The 17,500-nt window shown below is 40.0% G+C and overlaps 2 protein-coding genes across 2 annotated transcripts in view; both read left to right on the forward strand.

Moving 5' to 3' along the window:
- Positions 1-4,653, forward strand: part of gramd1bb (GRAM domain containing 1Bb) — a gene marked incomplete in the record, with an annotated part of 129,362 nt that extends 124,709 nt beyond the window's left edge. Inside the window, 3 exon segments of the mRNA XM_034123732.1 lie at positions 2,121-2,228; positions 2,914-3,034; positions 3,704-4,653. Coding sequence (XP_033979623.1) covers positions 2,121-2,228; positions 2,914-3,034; positions 3,704-3,793 — 319 coding nt within the window.
- An 8,777-nt stretch (positions 4,654-13,430) lies between these two features.
- The window catches only part of LOC117476997 (dapper 1-like), an 11,721-nt gene continuing 7,651 nt past the window's right edge, over positions 13,431-17,500 (forward strand). Inside the window, exons 1-2 of the mRNA XM_034123686.1 lie at positions 13,431-13,570; positions 14,177-14,243. Coding sequence (XP_033979577.1) covers positions 13,431-13,570; positions 14,177-14,243 — 207 coding nt within the window. The remainder of the gene's footprint in view (positions 13,571-14,176; positions 14,244-17,500) is intronic.

A 17,500-nucleotide genomic window follows, 5' to 3' on the forward strand; every position in this document is an offset into this window, starting at 1 on the left:
CAACACCACAGACACACAACACACAAACAAACCCACACACAACACAACTCACACACACACACACACTCACATACACACACACACACATACACTCACATACACACACACTCACCCACACACACACACACACACAGACACACACACACACACAACACACAACACACACACTCACATTACACTTCACACAAACACACAATCACATCAACACACACACACACACACACACACACACACACACTCACATACACACACACACATACACTCACATACACACACACTCACACACAACAGCCACACAGACACCACACACACCGCACACACACACACACACACACACACACTCACATACACTCACACAAACACACACACTCACATACACACACACACAGACACACGCACACACACACACACACACACACACAGACACACGCACACACACATGCACACACACAGAAAAAGAATTTTGTGCGAAAAGTAAGAATTGTTAGACTTTCAGAAACAGTTAGACTTTTGAGATTTTGAGAAAAGTCACTTAATAGTAAATTCCCAAACATGAGTTATTTGGATAAATGACTCACATATTGGTAATCTATATGGTGTCACGCCTTAAGGCATTTCATAACTTAATAACAGATCATTAAAGCTAAAAAAGCAGTTTCTTAGTCAGGTAATGTTGATAAAGCCGGCGATGCTATCTCCTGTAACAGCAAGTACTCTCTAACTGGAAGTACCCACACGAGGCCATGTGGTGGCGCTCTAGAGCAGGTGAAGCACGAGGTGAATTAAAACAGAACTTTCTGTGGTTTCATGAACTCACCATTTCCATTCGACTCTGTGTTTTGTGTAATTGACATGTTGTTATTTTAGTTTTGTTCTTGTGTCGTTGTGTCTTGAGTGTAACTTCTCTCTCCTCTGCTCTCATTGCCATCCATAGGATCTGTCTAAGGTACACCATCCCATTAGCCAGATCAATATGTTAGAAAGCAGAGTTGTATGCACAGATTAGCGTCCCGAGGGTTTATTAGCGTCTTTTGTTTAGTTTATACTAAGTGTTCCCTATGCTGACAGATTCCATTAGTATTTATTTATAGTATTGCAGTCTTACTTTGGTCATTTTTTAATATAGATTTTTTTAAATAAACTTTTTTAAATGTCCCTTTGTTCAGATGTTTAAATGGGTTCTGTTTTGTGTTGCATCCATTCACATCGTTTCTCATTCTCTCGGTTAGACTTTAGTCTCTTGGACATCTTTCCATATTGTTTTTTTAAATAAACTCTGTTACGTCTTTTGCCCCGCCCCTTTGCATAGTTTCCTGGTTTTTAATTCTCTTAATAGTTTAATATTTTTTTTTTTTTTTGGTCAGTCTCTTTTGTTTTCCCCCTGGTTTATATTTTTATTTTTCCGAACCACTATTGCTAAATATGGCCCGACTTTCCTGATGATTTAATTCTTGATAACTCGTAATTTACATATTGATATTGTTTCTTTCTTATCATTGGTGTTTCTTTAATTCTGCTTAATTGTGGTTTACTCACGAGTCCCCAATGTCTGTATTGTGTTGATGTTAGTTAAAGGGGACCTATCATGCAAAATGCACTTGTGTACGTCTTTTCTACATGAATATGTGTCCCCGGTGTTCCAGGGAACTCACCAAGTGTCAGAAAACACAACCCTCTCTATTTTCCTCCATACCCAAATCTCTAAAAAAGGGGCTGCAACGGATCTGATAAAAACTGATCCAGATTTGAACACTGTCCTGACGTCAGGACGGTGGCGCTACGGCTATTGGGCCAACTCCACCAATCAGGAGGAGACAGCCACGGCCATTGCCGTTAGAAAGCGCTGGAGACGCTGTAGTACATATGCCAGGCCTCTAGATGGTGCTGTTCTCACTGAATATGCCCTTGCTAAAACAGATCTAAAAAATGTCAAATTGAGCGAAATGAGGCATGGCTAAAATGCATGATCTGTTTGGTATTTTGAAGAAAAAAAAGTATAAATATACCTTATATAGGTATGGTCCCTACACTATATTATTATAATATAGCATGATAGCTCCACTTTAAATATCTAAAAACCCTTATTATTATGAAATGGACTTGTGTGTTTGCTCCTTCAGCCTGGTGCTGCTAGTGTTCCTCAACATGATGCTGTTCTACAAGCTGTGGATGCTGGAGTACTCCACCCAGTCCCTCACCACATGGCAAGGTCTGCGGCTGCATGAGAGGTACACACACACACACACACACACACACACACACACACACACACACACACACACACACACACACACACATAGACACACACACACACACCTTCAATTTCCACAACACTCAATTATTAGCTACGATTGCTAATTTGCTACTGTTACTTAAAGTCTGAGTGCTTCCTCCACCACTGTTTTAAGAGAGAGTAAATGGTTAATTTATGTCTCGCCATTTTATAATACAAAACATGTTCTCTATCCTTTTGGACATTATCTCCAAGGAGTTATTATTGTCTATTTGCCCATAAGAGGTCACACTTAAATACTCCTACATCACACACACTGTCAAACGTACACATTAAACTATATCCATATGTCCGTTGATGCGTGTGACAGGAAAATATGGAGCTTATAAAATCTCCCCTGAATAGCTCTGGGCTTAATGTAGCAATTTACCAAAGTGTTTGTTGGCAGACGCTCAATATTGAAGTCATGATTCGGTGGCTGCGCCCTGATGTTGCTGTGTGTGTGCGTGCGTGTGTGTGTGTGTGTGTGTGTGTGTGTGTGTGTGTGTGTGTGTGTGTGTGTGTGTGTGTGTGTGTGTGTGTGTGTGTGTGTGTGTGTGTGTGTGTGTGTGTGTGTGTGTGTGTGTGTGTGTGTGTGTGTGTGTGTGTGTGTGTGTGTGTGTGTGTGTGTGTGTGTGTAGTAAACTCCCTCAGACCCAGATGGAGTGGGCTCAGCTCCTGGAGGCGCAGCAGCGTTTCCACGACTCGGAGCTGCAGAAGTGGAGAGAAGTCATCAAATCATCCGTAGTGCTGCTGGACCAGGTAGGAGAAGAGACGTCTTCAAAATACTCGCTACGATTCATAAGGGTTAATAAGGGTTAATGTGCAGAGAGGCGCTCATTATTGAAAAAATAATACTATATAATACAATACTATCCTATTGGATTCAATATGGTACGATATGATTTGATACCATACGATCCGATACAATTTCGATATGCTACGATTCGATATCATTTCGATACGAATCGATACAATACGATTGGATATTGATACGATAAGACACAACTCGATACAATTTCATACAATGCGATTCAAAACTATACAACATGTTACGATTTTATACAATTCGATACATTACGATGCGTTTCGATACGGGTTCGTAACTATACGATTCATTACGATACAATTTGATACGATTCGATATTGATACGATAACACACAACTCCATACAAATTGATACGATGTGATTAATTGTAATAAGATTTGATACGGTACGATACGATAAGATGCAATTTGGTGCCACATGATTCTACTCATCCATTCAATACAATTCTATACGATTAGAAATCAAAGGACATGATTCGATACTTCATCAACTCGCTATACTCTGACTGCTGCACCAGAAAGAAAGGATTCATGTGTTTATCTTAAAGGAAGTGAGGGAACTGATATGTTTAACAAACTGTCGTGTCTCTTCTTCCTCCTCAGATGAAGGACTCCTTGCTGAACCTGCAGAGAGGCATCGGTCTACAGGACTTCAGCTCCGAGGCGGAGGAGAAGAGAAGTCGATACCACTGACCGACCCACCAGGCCATGAGGCGTGCTGTGCAATATACTGTAGGACCTGTGTGTTTGTGTGCAGGCAGCAGAGAGGACGAGGGGGCGGGACCAACGGGGAGCTGGTCCAATCGAAACAAAGCGAGGATCAGTCGTCTCCAGCGCACAGGAGGAGGAAATCTCAGACAGGATGTGCTCCTCCTATCACACGTAGGAACTGAGGCGTCACCCAACAACACTGAGGCATTGTGGGAAAGTCTCTACACCTGTGGGATAAACAGTTTTTACCTCTCTTATTTCCAAGTGCATCCTACTGTAAGCCATGTGGAGCAGAGAGGAAGAGGGACAACTTCTGCATGCATTTAGACAACATAGCTCCCCTCAGTGTCCGTGTGGTCCAGTTCCAGTCTGTGTGTCAAACAAAAAGAAGAACAGAAGACTTAACGACGCTCTCTAGACTGTTCCAAACCCACCGTCGCCCTACAGGTCCTCGCTGCAGAATCCCTTCATTCACCTCCATGTGATCAGAGGACAGTATTTGTCCACAACCAAAAAGGAAGAGAAGGTTGTGAGCTTCTCCATCAGTCCCTGTTGCCTTGTCTTAGTCTCCGTCGGGGCTGGATCCCTGTCAGACTGTTGGAATATTTATAAAGACTGAGACCTAAAGCCAGTACTTTTAACACAATCAGTGCCCCAGTGTTAGCCACCGCTCATTATCCTCCTCCTTCTAATGAAGCAGAATGTATTATCCTGGACTAAGAGGCCAGACGCTGATCAATACTTATTGATTTTTCAAAAAAGGGGGTGCTGCAGCAAGACCAATAGGGAGACCTGTGTTCCTACATGTTTTATTACTAAACTGTGACTATATCTCTTTGAAAATGTTTCAAATTCTATGAATATATTTGAAATATATAAGAATATTTCATTATTTAATATATATATATATTTCAAAATATATAAACATTACCTATATTTATTGTTAATTTATGTACATACAGAAATTATCAGAGCTCTAGATCGGTTTAAGAATTTCTAACTAAAGTGTTTTCTTCTAAAAATGCATGCCAGATATGTCTGTGACATGTCCAGTGTGCAAGTATGATTCTGCATTTGCGCGATTATAAGCGTGCACGTGTGAGTGTGTGAGTGTGCGATTGCGTGCGTGTGAGTGTGCGTGCATGCGTGCGTGTGCGCACAAGTGTGTGCTGTAAAGTGTGACATTTTTACCATTCCACACGTGTGTTTTTCTTACTTTTAATTTTCTGGCTCCTGCAGCCAGACTGCCTTTTTTAATGCTAATGCGTTTGGATGTCGCCTTGCATTAGCCCCACCGGGTGCAGTTTACAATCGAAGAGTTTTGTTCCAAAATGACATATCCAACATTTGAAAACAAAGTTACACCTACTTAAAAAATTGACTACTTCAAATATGAATTAAAGAGTGTTTGACACATTCACATTCAAAAGGAAGTGAAACCATTGATCTACATTTTAAGCTAGATTATTTTTGTCTTGTAAAAGGATATAAAACATTTTGGAGATGAACCCTTCATTTGCCGTCTTTGTCGATGTCACCACACGGGTGGCTTGACGAGTCTTTGCTAAAGGAATAGTTTTCAAATGAATTTATAAACTTCACTTATTGCTGAAAGTTATGTTGAGTTGTAATGTTGATACCACTTTTATGTCAGTACGCTAAATATGAAATTAGAGCCAGCTGCTAGTTAGCTTAGCAACCATTTCCTGTCAATATGTCAACTTTCTTCGGGCTCTACTGGCTAGCTGCTAGTTAGCAGCATGCTTGCAAGCCTAGCTATTTGCCTTTAGTATTGCTAAGTCAACCAACGAATGGCTAGCTGTTGGTTAGCTAAGCTGTATGCAAGCCTATATATTAACCAGGCAGTATGCTAGCAAGCCTAGCTGTTTCCCAATTGTTTAAGCTAAACCAACCATCTACTGACTAGCTGTTTAGCTAAACTGTATGCAAGCCTGGATTAGCTAGGCAGTATGCTAGCAAGACTAGCTATTTCACTTTTTAATGCTAAATCAACCATCTACTGACTAGCTGTTTAGCTAAGCTGTATGCAAGCCTAGATATTAGCTAGGCAGTATGCTAGCAAGACTAGCTATTTCACTTTGTAATGCTAAACCAACCATCTACTGGCTAGCTGTTAGTTAGCTAAGCTGTATGCAAGCCTAGACATTAGCTAGGCAGTATGCTAGCAAGCCTAGCTATTTCCCCCTTGATATGTCATTTTTAACCATAGCCTGGCTCTAGCTACATATTGACCTTGTATATGAGAGTGGTATCTTCCCATAAAACTCTCAGCAAGAAAGTAAATAAGCATATTTCACAAATTGTCACAAAACTATTCCTTTAAAAACACAGATATTATACTCTCCCTTCCCCCGTTTCTGTCTTGGATGCAATGAAAGCATGAAAAATGAACTTTAAAAAATTGAACCAAAAGAAAGAAGTAGAAATGTACCTTCACAAATGATCATGTTTTGTTAAGTGAAGTATTTATCATGTATGTCATGTATTATATATACTGGGTTAGAGCATCTTTTAAGAGTTTGTCAACAGAGACCCCTGACAGCTGACAGATATTAGGGACGAAAGCACTTCCAAAAATAAGAAAGACTTCGTTGTGTTTAAAAGAGAAAAGGAGAGAGAAAGCACTTTAAAGCCTTTTTTCAGGTGAAGAATGAAAGAAAGACACAGCAGCGGTTTAGTTAAGAGACGACTGCAGGGTTACTGTGGTGTGTGTAGTTCATTTGACAATCACAATGGTGGTTTACAACTTCCAAACTCACTAGAAAAGCTGGATTTGGTTTTGTACTGCTTACAAATTACTTCTGCAATGCATTATGTCAGGGGTGTCAAACTCAATTTCATCGCGGGCCACGTCAGCATTATGGTCAAAGGGCCGGTTGTAACTTTAAGACTATATAAATATACATAAATAAATATTTAATATATTTAAAATAATGTATTATATTACATTATTGCCTCTGCATTGGATTATTATCGGAGAGGGTAATAACTTCATAATTAACTACGTCTGAAAGCAGAAGTCTGGGGCAAATAATTACAAGTGTCTTCAGTGAGAATGTCACAAAATGAGATGCATTGTGGGACATGTAGTTTATGGGCAACGTGCTTCTGTAAAGCGGCATTTAACCGTATAATAAACGTATTATATTCTTTGCAAGCTATGGCAGGCTACATAAAAATGAAGCCTTGAGTTTGACACCCCTGCGTTATGTGAATCCCTTTCAACGTCACATTCAAAAAGCTCAATGTAGGACTCACACACTCTCACACACTCACACACGCATTAATGAGTGATGTGTGTGAGGGAGTAGCATCTTTTCTGTGTTTCTGACTGACGTATTGAGAGCAGCTTCAGGACCGGACCCCTGCTGTGTGTGTGTGTGCATATATTAGTTTTGAAGAAGGCACTGAAGGGAACCTTAAGACCTGAATGTGAGAGGGTGGAAGTGTTTTCTGTTTTATAGAAATCACTTTCACCGTCCTGATCGATTACAGTGAAGTCATGCTTAATGTGTATGAGGTACAGACACACATGAAGGCGTGTTTGAAATGCTTTAAAGTGTTTGTTTTTGATGAAATGGATTTTGTTTTTCTTTTCAAGATGCTTGAATTACATTTGTTCTGTTTTAAAGAGGATATTCTCATTCTGTTTTGAAGGAGAAGTTGTAAACGCTTGATTCAGTCGGTTGTTCTCCCTTTGTTTTATTGACCGGATTTTAATCTCGGGATACTGAAATGTGATTGAAGCGAGTCCTGAGCGACACTTTTAATATAACCGCTGTAAACCTGCACGTCCTCCTCAATCCAAATTAGATTTACACTGGAGCCTCGCAGCGGAGATCAATTTCATTTCACAAATCTCCACAATTATGCAAATCACATAATGCCACCATCCCCTTCAAAAGTTCCCATTGGTTTCCAACGTAAAATAATCCAAGCTGTGACCTCCCAAAGGAACCACCAGTCCGGTGTATTCTGATCTCCTTCGCTGAGTTACCCACATGACTGTATGATTACTATCGCTGCACAGCTGTGGAGCCGAGCAGGGTGCCACCGCTTTAAGAAATTAACGAATTGTGCGCTTCATTGACTGCATTCATTGACAACACACACACACACCCCAGCTCACTGCCTCGGTTAGCACACGGTAGTAATCACACACGCCGTGCTGAACGTGATCAAACTCATAGCGAATGCTCTTCTTCGAGTGATACAATGTGTAGTTCTGTTAAAAAAAAAATCTTCTGTAAGTTTGTTTTTATTTGGAAAATGTTTTGATCTCTAGAGAAACTTTGAGTGAAATTTCTACTTGAGATGAATATGCTGTAAGTATATGTTGTGTATATCTGCAGTGCACACACACACACACACACACACACACACACACACACACACACACACACACACACACACACACACACACACACACACACACACACACAGACACACTGACAGAAGAGTCCATCCTGTGCTGCGCGTGGGTTTCCTTGCCTCATGTAGACTGAAGATCAAGCGGCTTTCTGTGAAGTAGAGACTGGAAGAATGAATAAAAAAAGATAATAAACAAACAGTGTCGCTATTTTTGGAGACTTTATTTATACTGGGTTTTGACAAATTGTACTAATTTCATAAAATATGTAACGCTATATTTTTAAACGTAGTGCAGTTGGTTTATTAGACAATAATAATGTGTTGGTTTTTACTTAATTTGTAAATACATATAATTTAAAGGGACACATTTTAATAGTAAATACATTTGTTCTTTGATATTGAGGTAATCCAAAAGTAAGATAATATAAGATAACTTTTTTCACAAATGTTTTATTTTTTCCTAAATTTCTCATCATTCTGACATTATTCTCAAAATCGCAAAATTCTGTAATTTCCCCCAAAATTCAGACTTTTTATGAACATTTAAGAATTCTGCCTTTTTTTCAAAATCTCAAAATTCTTATTTCTTAAAATTCTCCAAATCAAAAAATGATTACTATTTTCAGAAAATCTCAATATGTTGACATTTTCAAAACATTCTGACTTTTTCTAAAGATTCTGAGTTTTCAACAAATAAAACACTATTGATTTTCAGTTAACACAATATAAAGCAGGATATTATTTACATTTGATGTGTAAGAAATGGAATATTACATTAAAACGTAATCAGGTTACATCACTTTTATTTTGTGATACATTACGTTACTGATTACATGTTTTAAAGGTCACCTATTATGCAAAATCCACTTCTTCATGTCTCTTCTTCATCAACATGTGTCCCCTCTTCTTCATGTCTCTTCTTCATCAACATGTGTCCCCTCTTCTTCATGTCTCTTCTACATCAACATGTGTCCCCTCTTCTTCATGTCTCTTCTACATCAACATGTGTCCCCTCTTCTTCATGTCTCTTCTACATCAACATGTGTCCCCTCTTCTTCATGTCTCTTCTACATCAACATGTGTCCCCTCTTCTTCATGTCTCTTCTACATCAGCATGTGTCCCCTCTTCTTCATGTCTCTTCTACATCAACATGTGTCCCCTCTTCTTCATGTCTCTTCTTCATCAACATGTGTCCCCTCTTCTACATCAACATGATGTGCTCCCTATTCTTCATGTCTTCTCATCAACATGTGTCCCCTCTTCTTCATGTCTCTTCTCATCAACATGTGTCCCCTCTTCTTCATGTCTCTTCTACATCAACATGTGTCCCCTCTTCTTCATGTCTCTTCTTCATCAACATGTGTCCCTCTTCTTCATGTCTCTTCTTCATCAACATGTGTCCCCTCTTCTTCATGTCTCTTCTTCACTCAACATGTGTCCCTCTTCTTCATGTCTCTTCTTCCATCAACATGTGTCCCCTCTTCTTCATGTTCTCTTCTTCATCAACATGTGTCCCCTCTTCTTCATGTCTCTTCTATCATCAACATGTGTCCCCTCTTCTTCATGTCTCTTCTACATCAACATGTGCCCCCTCTTCTTCAGTCTCTTCTACATCAAACATGTGTCCCCCTCTTCTTCATGTCTCTTCTACATCAACATGTGTCCCCTCTTCTTCATGTCTCTTCTACATCAACATGTGTCCCCTCTTCTTCATGTCTCTTCTTACATCAACATGTGTCCCCTCTTCTTCATGTCTCTTCTACATCAACATGTGTCCCCTCTTCTTCATGTCTCTTCTACATCAACATGTGTCCCCTCTTCTTCATGTCTCTTCTTCATCAACATGTGTCCCCTCTTCTTCATGTCTCTTCTACATCAACATGTGTCCCCTCTTCTTCATGTCTCTTCTTACATCAACATGTGTCCCCTCTTCTTCATGTCTCTTCTACATCAACATGTGTCCCCTCTTCTTCATGTCTCTTCTACATCAACATGTGTCCCCTCTTCTTCATGTCTCTACATCAACATGTGTCCCCTCTTCTGTCTATCAATGGTCCCCTCTGTGGAAAGAGACTCTGAAGTTTCAGGAACAAAGATTCTCTCTCTTTTTGTCCTGATCCATTTTTATAAAAACCTGTCTGAAAATGAGCTGATCAGATTTTGGCCACTTGATGATGTCATAACGATGTGTTGTCTTGTGTAACCATTAGCCAATCAGCAACCAAGGTAACCCCCGCCCCACCTTATCACCTGAATCTCCTCCTAGAGCACCATTGAGTTCTTTGTAACCAAATGTCTCTCAGAGGGGCGTGGGGAGGGGCTCCTTATTTTCATCTAAAGTAACAGACAGAGAATCAGCACTTTGGAAACAGGGCTGAAACAGAGGGGATTATGGGTAATGCTGCTATGATCTGTTTGGTGTTTCAGCCAATCAGAGACAGGCTCTGGATATATCTGAGACCTGTGATATATTGATGAAGAAGAGGATGATAGGGGACCTATAAGTAACTTCCCATCCTTTTATTTAAAGGTGTTGTCGTGTGTTAGACCTCAGGAGACTTGTGTAGTACGGAGGATGACTGCACGAGGCACACAGATGAAATATTCATCTGTTACTGCAAAGTCTAAAATAAAAGACTTTAAAATATTGATATACTGAAAGCATTGTTATTTCGGGAGCTTCACCTAAAGCACGTTTCTCCCTCAGTATTCCTATCTGTGCCTCTTTTTAATTACTGCTGCGTTAGTTACTCAGTGAGTTTCTTCAAATCCAAAAATGTTGACTTTTTCTTCAAAATCTAAAAAATCTTAAAATATGGACTGAATTCTCAAAATCACAACTTTTGTTCTATTTTCATAAAATCTGAAGATTTCGATTTTATTCTCAGAATTCTGACTTTATTTTTGAAATATCATTTTTGAAATATAATGACACAGAAACATCTGTAATATAATATGTCACTGACTTTTATATAAGGACCATTAATAAAAATACATTCATCTCAAAGAGAAGAGATACAGATCTAAAGGGTTTGTTTGTTTTTAAATAGATAGCTAAATGTATATTGTAGTTTGATAGATATTGCTGGGTTGTTAGCTAACTGAACAGTCATTGTTTAAAATGCTGCTTTTCCCTCAAAATTCTGGCTTTTTTCAGAAAATCTAAAAATCTGACTTGATTCTGAAAATGGCAGAAATGGCAACATTTGAACTAGTTAAAGGGCCCATGTCATGCTTTTCTGGTTATTACCCGTCCCCTTGTGTGTTATGAAGCTTCTGCATGTAAACGGTCTGCAGAGTCACAAACCCTCAAAGTGCACCCTGTAGCGAGTAAAACTCTAACACAGAGAAGACCTGTCTCTGCTGCCCCAGAACGCCTCGTTGGACATTTCTCTTTTTCCATTGTTTGCTTCCTGGGTTCTGTGACGTGTGAACACCCAGATCAACAACAAATGACCGGATTGGCCCAAATGGACCAATCAGCGGAGCACCTCACACGCCAGGATCCCTTGGCTAACTAACAGGGAGTCCCCATTGACTTGCATAGAGCTCCCTGGTTGGTAATAGGCGAGTTGGGATCGCGGAGAAATGCTCTCCGCAGACCCATTCTCACAGCGTTATAAACAGGTGTGCAGTGATCTAAGCCTCTGCCTCCTGTGAAGCTTCACAGGTCCGTCGGTTATGTCCTGCGCGGCACGGCCAGCACCCAGTTCAATCAGTCATAGAAAGTCTGAAGATTTTAGCAGGGAGCGAAACGGCAAAGTGGCTGCTTAATGTCTTTGTTTTTTTTGGACATGTCTAATAATTTACTCCACTGAGTATTGACAAGAAACATGTGTAGGCGAAATATGTGTTTTGTTTTGATGACCTATCAGGTACGCAAAGGCGCGTTGTGACACAAGTGACGTTACGCATTTCAGATTGTTGCCGCGCATGCGTACCTGCGTACCAGTTATGTGCACCCCTGGTTATAAACCTTTTTCTCAATATCAAGCCACACTTATTGTTTTTACTTCGGCTGTGAGTGTTTGTGTGCTCAGGATGCGTTTCGCTTGTTCTCGCTGTATCGCCGACCCGGAAACCTGTCCGCTCCTCGCAGCAATGAGCCTCGCAACGTCCCGACCAATCAGAGCACACTGGGCTCACAGGGAGGGGGGGGCAGGAGCTCCAACAAGCCGTTTAGGACAGAGAGTGAATACACTGATAATATTTCCATTGTTGAGGTCTACTAGAATAGATTTAAATTGTGCAATTTTCCAAAATCACATTGGTTTCTCATACAGCATCTCTGTATAGCATATATGGAAATGGCCATGTCATGGGCCCTTTAATGAAAATCTCGAAATATTGATGTTTTCTTTACTTTTTTCTTAAAATGTCGACTTTTTCTTAAAATCCCCAAATTCTGACTTTTTTCTCAAAATACAAAAAAATGTCCTAAAAATTCTCACTTTTTTCTCAGAATCACAACTTTTTTTTACTATTTTCTGAAAATCTGAAAATGTTGACGTTTTTCAAAAAATCTCAAAATTCGGACTTTTTTCTCTAAATCTTTACTTTATTCTTAAAATCACAACATTTGTATTATATTTTGCAAATCTCAAAATTCTGTATTTTTTCGAAATTCGGATATTGAATAATTCATCGGTGAATATATACTATAGGCTCATTTTGAATGCAGGACTTTTACTTTTAACAGAGTATTTTTACAATTGACAAATTATGCTTTTACTTGCATTCTGTTATTGCATCATGTCTGCATTGTTTCTGCTTCTTGTTTCTGTTGTACTCTGTAGTTTCTGTGTTTCTGCACCGCGCCTTAAAGTCCTTTCAGGAAAATGAATGTTTATGTTTTACCGTCTGGAATAAGAACCGTGCCCTGAAGGAGTCCATTAGTCCCGGGCCGAGATGGGTAAAAATGGGTGAGGCCGTAATGAATCAAAGGGGGAGGGGACCGCGTCATGGAGCCCCTCGCGTCCAATGGAGGCTGGGATTGGACTCTTTTCTCTCTCTCTCCGGGGGGGCGGGACTCCGTGTTTGACAGCTGCTCAGATAGAAAATGTAAAGCACATAGATGTCTGGGAACATGCTGCGCCACACAGGGATCTGGAAGATGCAGCATGGGCTTTTATAGGCTGCAAATATCCTAAATCTGCAATAAATTCACGAGGATTAATTCGCTTCTTTTTTGTGGGTCGCATGTGAGGATTTTGAAGGACCGTTAAGATGCACCGCGCGTTCTCCTTCCCGGTGATTGTGGAGCGCAGCCGGACCAAAGAGCGCCTCGAGGCGAGTCTGACCGAGCTGCACGAGCTGGAGCTCCGCGCGCAGAGGCAGGAGAGCCTGGTGCTGCGTGCGCTGGCTCTGGGAGACCCTCCTCTGAAGAGAGACCCTCAGCGAGACCCTCAAAGAGACCCTCCTCCGCACAGAGACCCTCAGAGAGACTTTTTTCTGCAGAAAGACCCTCAGAGAGACCCTCAGAGAGACCCTCCTCCTCACAGACACCCTCAGAGAGACCCTCAGAGAGACCCTTTTCTGCAGAAAGACCTTCAGAGAGACCCTTTTCTGCAGAAAGACCTTCAGAGAGACCCTCAGAGAGACCTTTTTCTGCAGAGAGACCTTTTTCTGCAGAAAGACCTTCAGAGAGACCCTCAGAGAGACCCTCCTCCGCAGAGAGACCCTCCCAGAGACCCTCAGAGAGACCTTTTACTGCACAGAGACCCTCAGAGAGACCTTTTTCTTCAGAGAGACCCTCCTCTGCAGAGAGACCCTCAGAGAGGCCCTCTTCTGCAGAAAGACCCTCAGAGAGACCCTCTTCTGCAGAAAGACCCTCAGAGAGACCCTCCTCCTCACAGAGACCCTCAGAGAGACCCTCTTCCGCAGAAAGACCCTCAGAGAGACCCTCAGGGAGACCCTCAGAGAGACCCTCAGAGAGACCGTCAGAGAGACCCTCCTCCTCACAGAGACCCTCAGGGAGACCCTCTTCTGCAGGAGTCCAGCAGCTTGGGGCAGGAGAACCTGACTCTCCGGAGGCAGCTGGTGAGAAGCCTTTTACTCTCTGTAGCACCTCAGAGACTTTCATTTGAATAAGATGAACAAACTATTAATAACACTGTAAAAAATACTGTGAAAATAGAATAAAAATACGACACTTTTTGTAGTAAATACTATAAAAATATTATAAAAATACTTTGAAAATACACTGAAAATACACTGAAAGATACTATAAAATATAGTAAAAATACTTTAAATAAACTATAGAAATACGATCAAAATACCATAAAAATAAAATAAAAAATTGATAAAATACTCAAAAAATATAATGAAAATACAGAAAAACACAATAAAAAAAAATGCAAATAAATCTCATTCTTATTTAAATCCAAAGTCAAAGAAGCATAAAGCCTAAATCACTGAGACCTTTCTCACTGTCTGAGTATCTTTCAGCCTGACCGCTGCGTGGACTCTCCTCTGCCCGGCCTCTTTTGTCTGAGCTGACCTCCATCTGCAGGAACAGTGACTTAACTTGATTAATAGCTGCTCTGTTTGAAACACACACACACACACACACACACACACACACACACACACACACACACACACACACACACACACACACACACACACACACACACACACACACACACACACATGTCTCTAACGGCCCATTGTTCCCTCGTCAGGGACTTCTGTAGCTTGTACTGCTCAACCAGCTCCTGTGTGCACATCGTAAAGCAGTCAGTTCCTCCCTCAGCTTGTGCGACATGTTCAACTCACATTTTAATATCATAATTGTCTTACGGATGATTGATGACATGGCTCTTTTGGGGTAGTATTCCCACGATTAACATGATAAATACGACTTTACGACAGCAGCATCTCCTAGACAAAGTTTTCCGCGCCACTGAGCACTGCTTCTGAAGTATAGCACCTTGAAATACAATTCACAAAGTTCTTCACAAGAAAGAAGAAACATGAATACAATAACAGCATGAGGCAGAAATTAAGGTTAACATAAACACAAAACACAGACCACGTCCTCAAAGAAACACAAATAACACACCACACGATGTCACTATAGGTTTTATTTCTTAGGTTATTTTTGTATCTTGGAGTTTCCGTTCCAAGCTGTCCCAACACTGCTACAAAGAGAAGCCATTATTAAAAAAGGGTGAAAAAGAAATTAAATCAGCCACCTCCTCTTCACACCACCTCCTCCTCCTCCTCCTCCTCCTCCCAACAATAGGCGCATATGGAGCAGAATACTAATGGCTCCCATGGAGGCCCCACCGAGGAGACGGATACGCTCTGCATGCATTCATCTGGCTCTGAAGTGAGTATCTGTGAGGGTCAGTACAGACGGGCTACAATTCAAAATATTAGAGTTAAATACGATAGAAATACAATACAAAATGTTTTAAAATATTTTAATTACAATAAAAAATGTTTTAAAATATTTTAATTACAATAAAAAATGTTTTAAAATATTTTAATTACAATAAAAAAATACTTTAAAAATGCAATAAAATATAGTAAAAATACATTAAGAATGCTTTAAAAATAAAATGAAAATACACTAAAAAATACTATAAATAAACAATTAAAATACTATAATAACACAATGAAAATATAATTCAAAAATACAATTTAAAAATAATGAAAATGTGCAAATACAAAAAAAAAATACAAAGAAAATATTAGAGAAATAATAAAAATACAATGAAATGGTAACTATAAACCAATTCCAACGAACCGTAATAGTGTATTGACAGGAAACAGACATTTCCATTAAGAACGAAGGAGTGACTCCTCCCTCAGGGCTCCATGTCTCCATCTCCTTCTCACCGTGTCCGTGGATCAATGTTTATTAACCGCTATGTGTATCCGAGCGCGCGCGTAATTACACGGCATATTCCTCGGAGAGTCTGTTTTTTTTTTGTACTTGAATTGAAGATATGTGGTCACCATCTGCGTCCGAGACGAATCACCAATCTCATCGAGCAGGTGGAAGTCAGGGTGGGGGGGGGGGGGTTACTTTAGAAATGTAATACATCACAATTTAAATGATGTGACGGAAGAAAAGAAGAAACCAAGATATTTAGGATCAGAACGGATTTTATTTATATGAAAACCTGCCTTTCATGAAGCGCCTAAACACCAACACTGAAGCACATGAGCTCAGACTACAGTTTGAAGAAGCAGAAATAGAGAACAGCTTACAGAGACAGAAAAGCTGATACACTCTGAGTTTTGAAAAATAGTAAGATTTATATAGAAAGTCAGGAATGTGAAAACATTTCGACTTTTTGGAAAAAAAATGAGAAATTGGATTTTTTTTTCTGGGAAGTCTGGAATTAAAAAGATGTGACTTTGGGGGAGAAAACGTGTGATTTTGGGGGAAAAAACGTGTGATTTTGGGGGAAAACGTGTGATTTTGGGGGAAAACGTGTGATTTTGGGGGAAAACGTGTGATTTTGGGGGAAAAACGTGTGATTTTGGGGGAAAAACGTGTGATTTTGGGGAGAAAACGTGTGATTTTGGGGAAAAACGTGTGATTTTGGGGAAAAACGTGTGATTTTGGGGAGAAAACGTGTGATTTTGGGGGAAAAACGTGTGATTTTGGGGAGAAAACGTGTGATTTTGGGGAGAAAACGTGTGATTTTGGGAGGAAAACGTGTGATTTTGGGGAGAAAACGTGTGATTTTGGGGAAAAACGTGTGATTTTGGGGGAAAACGTGTGATTTTGGGGGAAAAACGTGTGATTTTGGAAAAAATATCAGAATTTTTATAAAAAGTCAGAATTTTTTCATCAAGAAAAAAATCAGAATTTAGAAAAATAAGTCTGAATTTGGAGAAAAAGGTGAACATTTTGAAATATAAAATTGAAAGGATTTGTAAAAGAAGATTATTAGGTCTACGTTTAAACAAAAAAAGTATATTTCATAAAGCAGATTCAGGCAGCAGGCGTAAAGATTCACACTAAAGTATTAGAACAGACCAGCTGACAGAGAAGAGAGAACATCTGAGGCTTTACAACAAACACTATATGAGCTTTTTAGCTCTTTACTAACACTGCCATCCTGCTGGTAATCCACAACATTTATACATATTATAGTAATTACGTATTTTTCTGTAACTGTGAGGGTTTACAGTTTTTTATCATCTAATCCCGTAAGATCTCCAGAATGCACACAATGTGACACACCCACCCCTGTGTGTGTGTGTGTGTGTGTGTGTGTGTGTGTGTGTGTGTGTGTGTGTGTGTGTGTGTGTGTGTGTTGGTGTGTGTGTGTGTG

The sequence above is a fragment of the Trematomus bernacchii genome, unplaced genomic scaffold (genome assembly GCF_902827165.1).
Source record: "Trematomus bernacchii unplaced genomic scaffold, fTreBer1.1, whole genome shotgun sequence".
Classification (NCBI taxonomy): Eukaryota; Metazoa; Chordata; class Actinopteri; order Perciformes; family Nototheniidae; genus Trematomus; species Trematomus bernacchii.